We start from the raw sequence: 13,615 nt of genomic DNA, 5'->3' as shown, positions 1-13,615 counted from the left end.
TACAATTTATCTTTGGGAATATAATATACGTACCTTCAAAAAGCATAGTTTTTTTGCCCAATACATATGGTAAGAACAGTATATTACGAAAATAAAAGGTCATTCTCAGTAATGTTTGGAATTCTTTCAGTAGCCCTGAATGTAGCAATCAAGAGGCCACACATGCTGTAATCCCAGTTGCCATAACAACTTCAGTGTGGATTTTCAAGAGATATGAAACCACTTCTCAAAAATTGAATTGTTTCCAAATTCTAGTCCATTATTCAGAAGTCTTTATTTTGCTACAAATTTTGGTGAAATCACATGCACATTGTTAAACTGGATAATAAAATGCTATTTTAAATCATTTAAACAGAATTTTTTACTTGGTTATCCTTATTTTTCTTACTTCTTCGATAACAACAATGACAAAGCTACGGGATAGCTGTAAAAAGTTCATGCAGCAAAATGTCACACATTGCCAGCTACCTTCTGATGTCTTCCAATCTATGATGGATCAATGAAACAAGGAAATTACGCAAATTCTCTTGCATTTTTCTGCTATGTTTCTTCCTAGAAGATACAGCAACAGGAATAAGTGTGTGTGGCTAAACAGATTATTTATTTGTACAGTTTATACTTCTGCCTCTTGCAAATCACTTTGCTTAGCAGCTTGAGAGTGATCAACTCTCCCGTATCTATCAAGGGAAAGAAGCCTCTGCATCAAAGCTGGCTGCTGCTGGGAACACTCCCCAAAGAGCTTGGCATCATGACTGCACAAGAAAATAGTAAGCTGCTGCAAGATATTCCAAGACTGTTCCTCACTCAATGTTTTATTCTGCACAGATGCTGCTTTTTCATTGGCTTAGTTTGGAAGACAAATCATATTGCAAAAATATATAATACCACCCTATTTTTGTTAGATGCAGTGCACGTAAAACAAGTTTTCTTTTGCTATACAGAGTATTCTTTCCAAGGCTTGGGCAGTCTTAGAGTTAATGGATTAGAAAAAAAAAAAAAAAGAGCAAGATACAGGTATTTCTGGAGACAGTTGCTTTTAATTGACTGACAGTGAAGTAACTGCCTGATTAGTTACCAGCAAGGTGCACAGGAATTAAACCACCCTGCTAAGTTACCACACTTCCACATGTAGAAGAAAGCAGAGCATAATTTGGGACTGTGCTGTCAATCAGGTGCCAGCTGGACACACCTGGATGTCAATGCTTAAATACTCAGTACTGAATGATTCAGTACCAGGGGTGCAATGTGTTGACCTTGACCAGTAGCTCGTACCCCACCCAGCTCTTCTCTCACTCCCCCTCCTCAACACAGGGAAGGGGAGAAAAGATGAAAGAGGTCATCAAGATAAATACAGGGAGATCACTTACCAATTACCATCACAGGCCAAACAGACTTGGGGAAAATTTAATTTATTGCAAATTAAAATAGATTTGCATAATGAGAACAAGACAAAAATTAAAGCACTCCCCCACCACACATTTCCCCAGGCTCAACTTCACTCCCAACTCCTCTACCTGTCCCCATCTCCAGGTAGGCAGGCAGGATTGGGAATGGGGGTTACGGTCAGTACAAGTCCTCTCTACAGCTCCTTCCTCCTCACACTCTTCCCCTGCTCCATTGTGGGTTCTCCACAGACCACAGTTCCTAACAGGAAGTATCCAGCTGCTCCAGTGTGGGGTCTTCCATGGGTTGCAGTGTGAATATCTGCTCCAGAGTGGTCTCTTCCATGAGCTGCATGGGAATACCTGCTCCACTGTGGTCCTCTGTGTGCTGCAGGAAAAGACCTGCTCTGGTGCCTGGAGCACATCCTTCCCTTACCTTGTTCGCCCTGCTGTTTCTCACTCCTCTGCCTGTCCAGAGTTTTTCTTCTTTCTTAAATATGTTTCCACAGAGGCACCACAAACCTCACTGATGTGCTCCACTTTGGCCTCTTGTGGGTCTGCTGTAGAGCTGGCTGTGCCTAGCACAGGGCAGCCCCCTGGCCTCTTCTGAACCCCTACAGCCCTTGCCAGCTACCAAAACCTTGCCATGTAAACCCAATACACAGGGGTATCAGCTCTGGAAGTGTCAGACCTGAATATTTTGGGAGTACTTCAGAGATGGCCCACAGATACTGGAGGAAAGTAAGTTTTCTTAAATGAAGATAAGATCATCCAGACATCTTCAGTGGTGGAATCTTTTTTTCAGTATTGAGCTAGCACTTAGCTTAAATCTGCTCAGGGCAAAAAAGAAGAATGCTTCTAGCGATCTGGAAAATAAAGCTTGTTCCTTCCTCTCAACTTAAGTCCAAGAATTATTGCCACAGTAAAGGAACAAGACTATTTTATTATTTAGTTAATTCATTTTAAAGATGACTACTATAAATACAAAGCACCTGCCTAAACAGAAAATGAACCTGAAGTATTTATATTTAGGTCATTATCTGCTTCACAGGATTTGAATTAAAAAGATTTCAACTTTGAGGATCCATCAGAGCAATGCACAAATTTGAACTTCCTACTCTGTTACCGCCACTTCATTTGGAAATTATAACAGGAATTACAAATAGCAAATAATAAAGAGAGTTGCACAACTATTAAAAGACACTACTAAGAAGGGAACCATGCTACAGCTTTTGCGAGTCTCGACACTGACTATTATGTTAAATACAGAATAATGCATTTTTAAAAATAATACAATTAAAAAAATTTTACAATTCCCTCCTGTAAGCATGTAACACTTCAATATATCTAAGCTTTCTTTGGGAAAAGGACAGAAGTGAGGGGTAGGTAGAAAAACAATACATAGTCCTTGACAATACCTAATCGAAAGAACTTTTCATGAATCATTGCACCTAGAACACAATGCAAATAAAAAGAGCAGGCTGACTTTTCCTGTCTTGACCTTATTTGCTTGTGTTGCTACCACTACAGTGGAAAGCTAGAAAGCTCAAAATGGATATGTTCATGGGAAATGCAATACAAATTCCCTGCTAGATAAGATAAGATGGCTTGAAACCTTTCTCCAGCTACTGTCTTGCTTCAATACTTCCTTTCATTTCAGTAGCTCTAAACTTCACAGCAAGGCTACCATCTTTAACGTCTGCAAAGCACTCCAGCAAACATGGCAGTGCAAGTTCAGAGAATCTATAGTATCTTACACAGTATACAAGTTTTATGTTGTAAACCATGCATGCTGAGCACTTACTTTAGCTCCAGATTTTTCGCTGAAGACACACATTTCTAAACTTGCTGTTTAGCCTCATTATAAGAAATTCAAATGATATAAAAAAGATTTAAATACCTCAACCTCTCGACACCAATTTTTTCTTCGACAAAAGATCAATGGATTTTCCAATAGCTGAGGCTGGCAGCAGAACTTTCTTCCTGTCCCTGCCCCTTTCACCCTCTGACTTCCCTTTCATTCCTTAGATTTATTTGGGCTCAGCGAGGACCAGAACCTGTCTTTGGGGACTTTGCTCCCTCATGGACATTTAAAACTAGTTGTTCTTTATAACCAGCTGTTGAAGTAAGCAACAGGCTATAGTTCTGATATCAGGAAAGTACTTTTTATTGCCCTTGCAAAAGAAACATACATCAACCTGGCCAATTGTAAATCTCTAAAATCTGTAATTTATCCATAGCAGAGGTATGTCAAAACACAACAGATATTTTCTCAGGTTTTAATCTGCACAAGGTATTTGCTAAACCCAGGCATGAACTGGTTTCTGCTGACCATGCAGAATAAAAGCAGGAATTCCACAATTTCTTAAGGCTTCTGCTGTTAAAGAGAAAGGATGCTTAAAATTTAAGCCAGAATAGGCATGTTTAGCAAGGTAAATCCATGTCAGAGTTCCCCCCTCAAAAGGACGTGTCACCGAATTAAATGACTGCATCATTAAGCACACACATACGAAAATCTGCTTTCATTCTGACTAGTGTATTTTTTTTTATTAAAAAAACCTTAGTTCTGCAGTTCTACCTTCTCAACTTTTTTACTATGATATGTGACATACAGGTAAACTTTTCCCTTTGGTCTGCAATATCATTGGATTAACATGCACCCTTTTATCTGTAGAAGACAAAAGCTGCTTTTGCCACTGCTTTTAGTCACACATGACAGTTACAACCCTTCCTGAAAACAGCTGCTAATCCAAATCAAGTTCAAAGTCCAAAACACTCTTGTGATTCTACTGTTATCAGTTTTGGACAGCAATATTCCTTGAGGCAAAGAAATTATTTCCTTCTTGTAAATGATAGTGAGACAGATTTTTATTTTTCTAGCTTTACTCTCAATTAAGAAAGTTGCGCTGATCTAAAATGATTAAGGCATGAAGTATGGAAATTTCCTCCTAAATTAAGCTTCTTTCCACCATTCTAAACAGTCTGTATTTAAAGAATCAAAGTGTTTAAGGGCTCACACAGACAGAATGACCTTTGCTCTCTGAAATTCCAGTATCTTTCTCTCTTTTCTCAGAAAGCAGTTCTTAAAGAGCCATTTCTTCAACAAAATCTTGAACCACTGTTACCTGTGACAACCACAGTTGAGCTGACTTAGATTCAGTATTCGAAAGCTGAGAAATTCCAGTGCCACTTAAATATTCTCATTTATGAGTGCGTGTGTTATCTGCTAACACGCAATATAAAAAATGTTTCTAGAAAGAATGTGGGGGGTGGTTTATTTTAAAGTTATCTTATAACATTTTACCTGGTGTTTAAAGGAAAATGTATGAATTTCCTTTAAGTGTTAAATTGATGCAATGCCAATTTTCCTTAAACCTTATTTTAATCACATAGCATAATTTTTTTTCCCTATATACTGATTACTAGTTTGGAAAGACAAAACTCATAGATATTTGACACAGACACTTTTTTTTAAGAGAATAAAACATAAGGTAATAAATGACAGCAAAACACAGATAAGCAGATACAGAAATTTACCTTGCTGAGTATTCTGTTCTTGAGTTCGATTCACAGTGAGGTCTAGAGGGCTATCCTGTTCTTCCTGAAGGGAGTTTTCCGTTTGGTTCATTTGGATACTTTTACATATGAGACTTGGTTCAAATGATGAACCATTTCTGTTCTCTTGAATTTTGCTACTTTTTGAAATGTACTCAATCGCAAACTGACGGATCATTTTTTTCATTAATTCCTGAGCAACTAGGGGAATGTTAGGATCACAGTTCTGAGGAAGATCTAGGAATAAAAAAAAAAACACAACACCAAAGGCAACAGATGTATTAAAAAAACCAAATTTAATTACTTTAAATAAAGAAATTCCTATAAGCACAATAATTGTGTGTAGTAAGTACACATGTATTCAACACATTCAGATGTCTAGGAAGTTTTTCTTATGAGAATTCCTAACTGGAGGTCACTTGGAAGAACATGTTTAGCACATACCAGTAATTTTTACCTTATCCCTCTGTCACAGCATGCAAGTAAAACCATGCGGGTAGATAAATAATGCAAGTATCGGAGTCAGAATCTGTATTTACTAGTCAAATTTTCATTTGCAGACTGTTCATTTTCAGTTTTGAAAATGGAGTTTTGAATAAAAATAGTGAAACTTAAATAAAGCTATGAACTAATACATAAAGAAGTTACTTTCAAAGAACAACTATAAGAAATTAATTAATTTTAAAGTGCAGGTCTATAGATTAGTCCTTTTCATAACATAAAACATTTGGACTTTTGAGGAGCTGATCTTAAAAAAAAGAAAAAATTTTTTTCACCTACATGTTAGATTATAATCCCCATTGTAGATTCAGGATTGGAATGTCAAAACTGATATGATGCTAATTGAAATGTCCCATACAAACTGTAGTATACAAGCAATTGAATTTTACAGTAAAGTTGTAAATTTTTTATTATAAAACCTTACAGGATTTTCAGGATATTTCCAGGACATATTCAAAGTGCTACCAATGAAAGCATTTGTGAGAAAAGCTTTATTTCCTATTCTAAACTGGATGTACCCTATTTTTTGTTTGTGTATGTAACAGTCCCACAGAAAGAAGTGTTTTGTTTTAAAAACAGAAAAATAATAAAAGGATCAAACATGAGATACCTATGACTTTATTTTAATGTTAACTGTCAGCTAGAAAAAAGTTAAACCTCTTAACAAGCACAGCTGAAACTAAGTTTGTGAATCACTGAAAAAAGAATCCTAATATAAATAAAAGTACTAGAAAGATCAACAAAATAAAGATATATAACTCAGCATAAGTAACAATGTAATTCAGAAACTCACTTAGAGTAGGCTGTGTTAATCATCAATGCAATACTGTATTGATGACTGCAATACTTCATTTCACAAGACAAGTACAATTGCCCATACTCAAAGATCTATGTTCTTCCTTAAAGTGGCAGCAGTAGTACTCATTTCAGTATCCCACTCTTCCTTCTTTAACTCTACACACACACACACAAAACAAAAGTATCTTTTTCAGTGTTTTAACCACTGCCCATCCTTGAGTTCATAGGTAATGAGTGAAACCTTTCATCAAGAAGGAATAGAGATTTAAAGTATGAATGTGATACAGAAGAATTAGCTTTTAGGTCAGCCTTGATTGCCTGAAAGAAATGCTAAAGGACACAGTGGCAGTTATCGGGATACTTAAGTTAGCCTGAAACTGATAAGAGAGACCATAAACTGAGTTTTGTTTTCATGGAAGCGGAGAAACTGAAGGACTAGACTGGGCAGATGTTTGCATGTAAAGTATAAATTTCCTAATAGATAGTTTGGAATATCACACAGCATATTTGCTCAAACATTTTATGCCAATGAAGCTTTGTCCATCTACTAGCAAGAAAGTGACCACTGAGACATACCAAAGAATGCTGCTAAAGTTTAGGATGAATGCATAGAAGTTTAGGTTTTTTTTGTTGCACGTTTATTCAAAATATATTCCGTTTTGAGAATTTATTTTCACCAACACAGTATTGCAAGGAATTACAAACATGCACATATGCGATCTGCTGTCTAAAGCATACAAGAGGGCAGCTGACTGTTCAGATGCTTCTTGTCGATACCTTTTGGTTGGCCCTTCAGTAATGCTTTATGAGATAAGGTGAAGCTCCAACACCTTCAAAGACTGAGTATATGCTAGACACCTTGGCTTCATGAGACTTTATCCAAGGCATAACAAAACAAGCCTGCTTATGGTTGGAGCTCTACCTTCTGACAATCTTTCAACCAATCTCTACCAAAATTTCTAAAATTGATAGCAGTTTTTAAAGGAGAGGTATATGAGGTAAAATTCTAAATGGTGGAGGATACCTACAAAGAAAAAATCTATCTCCCCATCATGTAACACCCAGGCACAGGTATTCTTTGCTTATTGGTATTTCCCAATTCCTAAATAATGAATCCAATAAATGTTCAACTGGAATTTTATCATCCTAGAGACACTCTTACGAGCAAAGAAAAAAATTCAACAAAAGATACTGAAGCAGTAAGGCAATAGGTGAAAAAATGCTAATGTAGATGCAAAAAATAACAAAAGAACAAGGAAAGTTTAGAGATGGAATTGAATTATCTAAGAACAAAAGTAAGTGTCTGCATGACAGGGGAATCATAGCTTTAGACAATGAAAAGCTAAGCTATTGGTCAGTAGTTAAAAACAAACCCAAACACAAGCAAACAAAAATCTGGCAGCCAGTAATCAAGAAACTAATACAAAATGAAATATGTGAAACTTCATCAACACTGAATAGTCTACCAGATACCTGGTTTGGAACAACCCTGATTATAAAGAGAAATTAGTTTGTTGCATGCACCCAAGAAAAACTTCTTTGAAGATTTCTGAAGAACAAGTGATCATCAGTGGAAATGGGAAAGACAGTTACTTTACATACTGGTATGATCTGTGCACTTAAAAAGCAAAGGATCATAAAGCACAGGGGATGGCTACCATTAACTGGAAAACACAACCGCCTGGAATAAATTTCTGCTTATTAATCACCATCCCTAGCATCAATTATTATAAAACTGCAAGACAAAACTCCTTCAGAACTGCCAAGTTTCTATTGCCTTTCTATTCCATTTTAGAATCTTCACACTGGTAATATCCAAGCATGAATCGCTTTTAGACACTTGCAGGAGAAGCCTACTTCTTCCATTAGGAGCAAAGTCATCTTTTGACCTAGTTGGAATAACAAAAGACTTTTTTTTTTCCTCTTATATTATTTTCTTTAATTTTTTTTCTTCTAATAATAATTTCCAAATGCTCCCTATGGGAGAATAAATGCAGCAAAATTTCTCGCATATTCAACCGCTACAGCTACTGACAGTTTACAGATTTTAAGTTAGTTTACTCTAAAAAGGTAATACTGGAGTGGGAGGGAAGTATCTCAGAGCCTATTATCTGGAAGATGTGCTCCAGGGGTGCATCTCAAGTGCTTTTGCTGCTAATGCAGATTCAACAGGGCTAGACCACACAGTCAGTCTAAGCTTAACTGCCATAAATGCAAATAGTGTTGCTATCACATCAACTGTTCTATTGTGTGATTTAATCGTAATTCATGTTGGAAGGACCTTGGGAGGTCTCTAGTAAAACTGCCTGATCAAAGCAGAGCTGACTACGAGATCAAATGAGGTTGCTCTGGGTTTTATCTAGTTAGGTCTTGAATACTTCCATGGATGGAGACTGTACAACCTCCCCGATTAGCCTGTTCCACTGCTTGCGTGTCCTCATTTTTCCTTACGTAAAAAAGAACCTCTCATTTCAATTTGTCTGTAATCTTCCATTGTCCTGCTATGCAACATTGGAAAGATTTTGACCCTGCCTTCTCAGTAACCTCCTCAGAGGTACTGGAAAGCTGCTCTTGATCCATTCCTATTAACGCCACTTTGCTTCCTAATATAGAATAAAGCTGTGGATGCATAACGTGTATTATGAAGTAATAATTGTATTAAGAAGTAACTTGGAGTATTTTTAAGTTAGAAATAATTTCCCACAGCTCTCCCAAGGACATAGAACAGAAATGAGAGAGATGTTAGATATTCAAAGAAAAGAAGAGTTATATGGTTTCATATACTATTTTCTTTTTACAAACTGTACATTTTTTAAAGAAAATAGACTTTTTAAGGGTAAATGCAACTTTTATATAATGCTTTATCAGTATAAGACTCCTCAGTGATCAGGATAGGGTACACACACTTGAAGTGTATTATATAAAGTCTAATTACTTATGTTCAATGGCTATAAGTCTGTATTATTATATAAGTATGCAATGAAAACATGTAGAGACCTGTAATTTTAAGTTCACAGTGGTAAAAAGTTTCGCTACACATGGGAAATTTGTAATTAGTCATATACAGATTTTAAATGCAATTTAATATATTTTGGGGTAAGAAAAGTATTGGGTCTCTGAGCTTAGTAACACTGGCAAATATTTCTTAATTGTTATCAGCAGATGGCACCAGATATACTTTGTATGACCTAAAAAGTCTTTATTCTAAGATGTTTTATTAGGAGTCATGATTATAGCTACTTACAAAGTTCTAGATCTACACGCCTACATCTGTTTAAACTTCTGTTTTTCACAGAATTGATTTAAAACACAAGGCAGCTGCATTTACTCCATGGAACATGTATGTACATACATACTACTTCAAACCCAGCAGAACAGTCTCTAAGGATTTGGAGTAAAAGGTAGCTCTGATGTTCCTCTAGTTTCTTGCAGATCACTGTAGACCTCCTGATATTATTAGGATAAGAGAAGGTTAAATGACACATTTGTGTGATATAATCTCTCTTGTGATTGTCAAGATTACAGTCAGAATGCAAGAGAAGGCAGTAATAGAGATGATGTGTAATTATAACTAATTGCAATGATTTATTTTAATTCCAAGCTCACATTTAGGATTAAGACTTCCTCATTTAAATATTCAAATCCATACCCTTAACTATTCTGTACATTAATGCTATGTGTGATCATTAGACTGCAATGCACAATCTAAGAACTGATTTAACTGATAGTTCAGACTTACACATGTATTTGGCAGGACAATGGACGAGGAGTTAAAAGTTCCCAAAATAGTGCTTCACAATAGTATTCTATTTCTTGAAAAACAGTGTTTTTTCATTAAGAAGTCAATAGTGACTTAATTTCTCTTCTCTCTTCCTGCAGTGGAAATCAGCAGGGAATCACAGCCCTCCTTGTACCTTACAATCCTCTTGTGTGAGCAGCAGAATGAAGAACACCTGGTTGCCTATCAGCATGTTTCCTGTATTCACTCCAGCTCTCCCCTTTTCACAAAAAGGCCATGCTTTCTAGAACCACCCTACCTCAACAGCTACCAAACTGTTCCAGCAATATTCTTAGCTCTACTCATAAACCTGTTCAGCTCAGTCAGGTCACCAGCAAGTTAAAAACAGAATACAGCAATTTATTCTGAGCCATGTATCATGATTAGTTTAGTTAACTTGACTGGTCAACAAACATTGGGAATAAGGGCGAAGTTCACCCTAGTTTTCCGTTCTTGTAAACATTCAATGTTTTTCCTTCCTCTACTCAGATGGTAATTTTCATTACATACAGTCATATTTCTAAGGATTTTCTTAAAAGTAGTTGAAAATTACCAAGAAATTCAGAACTCAGTAACACTGGCAGGCAGGCAGTCAACACAAAAAGTATGTTTTACTTCCTTATGAAAGCAGCTGAAATCCTGCTAAACATTCTTTCCTGATGAACTTGAGGAAGAGGGATAGCAAAGATGTCATACAAGTTTACTGCACAAGCTGTGACAGTTCTTACAGAAAACCTTCCAGATTTTGAAAGGACAAATTAGATTTCTTAAAATTATTAATAAAAAGGAACTGCAGGTATTGGATCAAGTAGTGTCCACATTGCAAAACTACACCTCAGAAAGTAACACTTTTTTGTAGTCTGAGATTATGTGTGCAAGATCACATTTTCATAGGTTTGCCAAATTACATATACATTGTGCCAGAATCATAACCAGCTCGTGACATCTATGTATCTGAGATATAACTAAGCAAAGAACAGGAGAACTCACAGTTAAATATGGTATGGTGTAAGAAAGCCATAGTTATGAATGGAAATATTTTAGAATGCGAGAAAGATACCTAGAAACAAGGAAGAACTTCAAAAAGCTTAGAGGGAAATTATTTTGGTATGGAAAACATGGCACTGAGGATACTTGACAGAGCTGCTCAGAGAATCTGGAAAGATTCAGGTCATCCTGACCATTTTCTCCCTCTAATTTTGTGTCTCAATTCCTTAATTTCTACAAAAGCTTTTCAGGTTTCTTCTTCTGGCAGATCATGTCCTGCAGATAGAACCTGATCCACAACTGTGAATGTATTTAAATAACCTTTTATATTTTGTTGGTTTTGTTTTAAAAGGTCACATTAATACTACATAAAAAAAAAGCTTCCAAGAACATACAATGTGAGTCACTACAAACCCAGAAAATTATTAAACCGTGATCAAAATGGGTGATTAAGCTCTTAAACAACTATAGTTCTGCCTTTTAATGATAATCATATATGCCACAGTCTGTAGTATTCATAGGAAAAAACCAGAAGAGACTAATATGTATTTTTTTAAAGCACATCATGGTTTTTCCTCATAACTGCTTCTTTGAAGAAAGAAAATGGATGTGTTTTAATGTTATGCAAGTGCAAAAGTATCACAGGCTACTCTACAACACCAAATGGGTAAAGAGAGATGTCATACTTAGGAAGCAAGCATCTGGGTTTCAGATACATTGTTTAATGGAAACAATCAACGTTTGATGACAAAAAATTACTTTGGCTTTACTGAAGCGTCTACTGAGGATAGGCCTTTTCTACAGACAACTGCCTACCAAACTGGTCTTTCGCTAACACGTAGTGAAGATAGGCTCCTAATAGGAAGGCTTTGTTACTTGTAGCCTCTCAAGAGTTTACCAATCTTGGCAGTAATTCTATCATCCTCTTAAAAGGAAAGAGGAATCATCTTTGTTTGAGATTCTAGAGACAAATCCTCATCTACGAATGCCTGAAGGTTGTATGCTGTAGACAGTGATATAACATGGCTGCATGTTTCAAGATCTTCTGAACTAGTTTCCTGATGTCAAAAAAAAATCCAAACCCCAAAACCAGTCTGCAAATCAAAAACCCCAGCCATATACTACCTTGCTCTAAAATAAAAGGATAATGAGACCAATAAACGCAACTTTCCAATTTGCTCACTAGTCTCAGAAGTTGTTCAGAGGCTCTAAATGAAACCATGCTAGTTACAATAGTAAGAGACAGTATATGATCTTGAGGAGTTTGCAACCAAAATAAGTGAAACAAGTGTTACTTCCATTTTAAAGCCAGCCAGCCAAGAATTTTACCTTTCTTTTTTTTTTTTGACAATTAAAGGGAAACTGTTTTAGTACCAGGTATAAAAACTGTTCCTTAGCTAAACAATTACTTGACTTTTTTTTTATTCCTTTTTTCAGTTGCTAACTGATCTCAAAAACCTACAAAAACTCAGAAAGCAGACTTGGGATTTTCCTCATAAAACTCTTCATCTTACTTCTACGAAGCCAACACAATTACTGAAATACCTCATAAATTGGTTTCACATGCCCTTTGCAGATACAAAATTTTTTTTCCTTTTCACTTCCCATAATTTGAACAACTTAAGAGACTTTGCTGGAACCTGAACTGAAGTAATATTCTTAGAAAACTCTTCAGCAAAGTACCTCTTACGTAGGAATACACAAGTCCTTCAGAGAATCATAAGAACAATTGGAAAAGACTTTGGTTTTGTTTTTCTATAGACAAAACCTTTTTAACCTAGCATTACTGATCTGGCAGATCAAAAAAACCTAAGGAAGATGTTAAAAGCCAATGCTCTTTGTGAAAAACTTCACAGAAGTCACTCTGGTAAGGTGAGGTCATGCCAAGTTTCACTTCTCCCATGATAAAAGTTCCTCTCAAGGAGTATCAAAACCCAGCATCTCCAGCAGAAGCATAAAGCAGGCAAATGTTGAGAAACACTGTACATCGAGACCCAAGAAAAAAAAAAATATCTCAGAATGTAGAAACTTGAAGGAATTAATACATCTGTCTAGGGAGATGCCATGCAGCTAGGCCTGCAATGAAAATATTATAAGAATTTCAGAAGTAATGAGGTCGCAACTTCACTGGATGTTTTATTTTGAATGGAAGATAGTTGGTTTTAAAGAAAGCCGAGGAATGAAGATGGACTCAAAGTGCTGTTGCACTCCATTTAAACTTCTTTAAAGCCCTAAGCAAAGTGTAGGCTGACCAGACAGATACTCCATACAGAAGATCCCAGTCACCCCATGTTCAAGGGCATAGTAATCTCTTCCTGCTACAGCAGGGTAAGGGAAGAAAGTTAAATTTGTTTTTTTCTCCCACCTATGTGAAGGAAGAGAATGTGTCTGACTCTCTCTAATTCTTTGTTAGAGCAAGAGAAGGCTGTCACCCTAGTCATAGTCAGCTATGTTGACATCCAATTACACCTACTAAAGCCAAGAAAGTTGTAGTTACTGAACAGTGCTGCATTCACATTACTTACACAGGAATTTAAGGAAGAAAATGAATATTTTTGCTGCTGTTGACAGTGACTAGCTAAATACCTCACATGAACCAAGCTGACTTGTCAGT

The 13,615-nt window shown here is 36.3% G+C and overlaps 1 protein-coding gene across 6 annotated transcripts in view; it reads right to left on the bottom strand.

Moving 5' to 3' along the window:
- Positions 1–13,615, bottom strand: part of LCORL (ligand dependent nuclear receptor corepressor like) — an 88,348-nt gene that overhangs the window by 36,565 nt on the left and 38,168 nt on the right. For 5 of the 6 annotated variants that reach the window (XM_049835107.1, XM_049835086.1, XM_049835078.1 and 2 more), the window contains exon 5: positions 4,920–5,174. In XM_049835107.1, the coding sequence (XP_049691064.1) occupies positions 4,920–5,174 (255 nt within the window). Of the gene's footprint in view, positions 1–3,439; positions 3,757–4,919; positions 5,175–13,615 lie in introns of those variants that run through there. The other variant, XM_049835117.1, reaches the window with a different exon arrangement.

Source organism: Accipiter gentilis, chromosome 3, assembly GCF_929443795.1.
Source record: "Accipiter gentilis chromosome 3, bAccGen1.1, whole genome shotgun sequence".
In the NCBI taxonomy this organism is placed as follows: domain Eukaryota; kingdom Metazoa; phylum Chordata; class Aves; order Accipitriformes; family Accipitridae; genus Astur; species Astur gentilis.
This window is presented reverse-complemented; position numbering and strand designations above follow the sequence as displayed.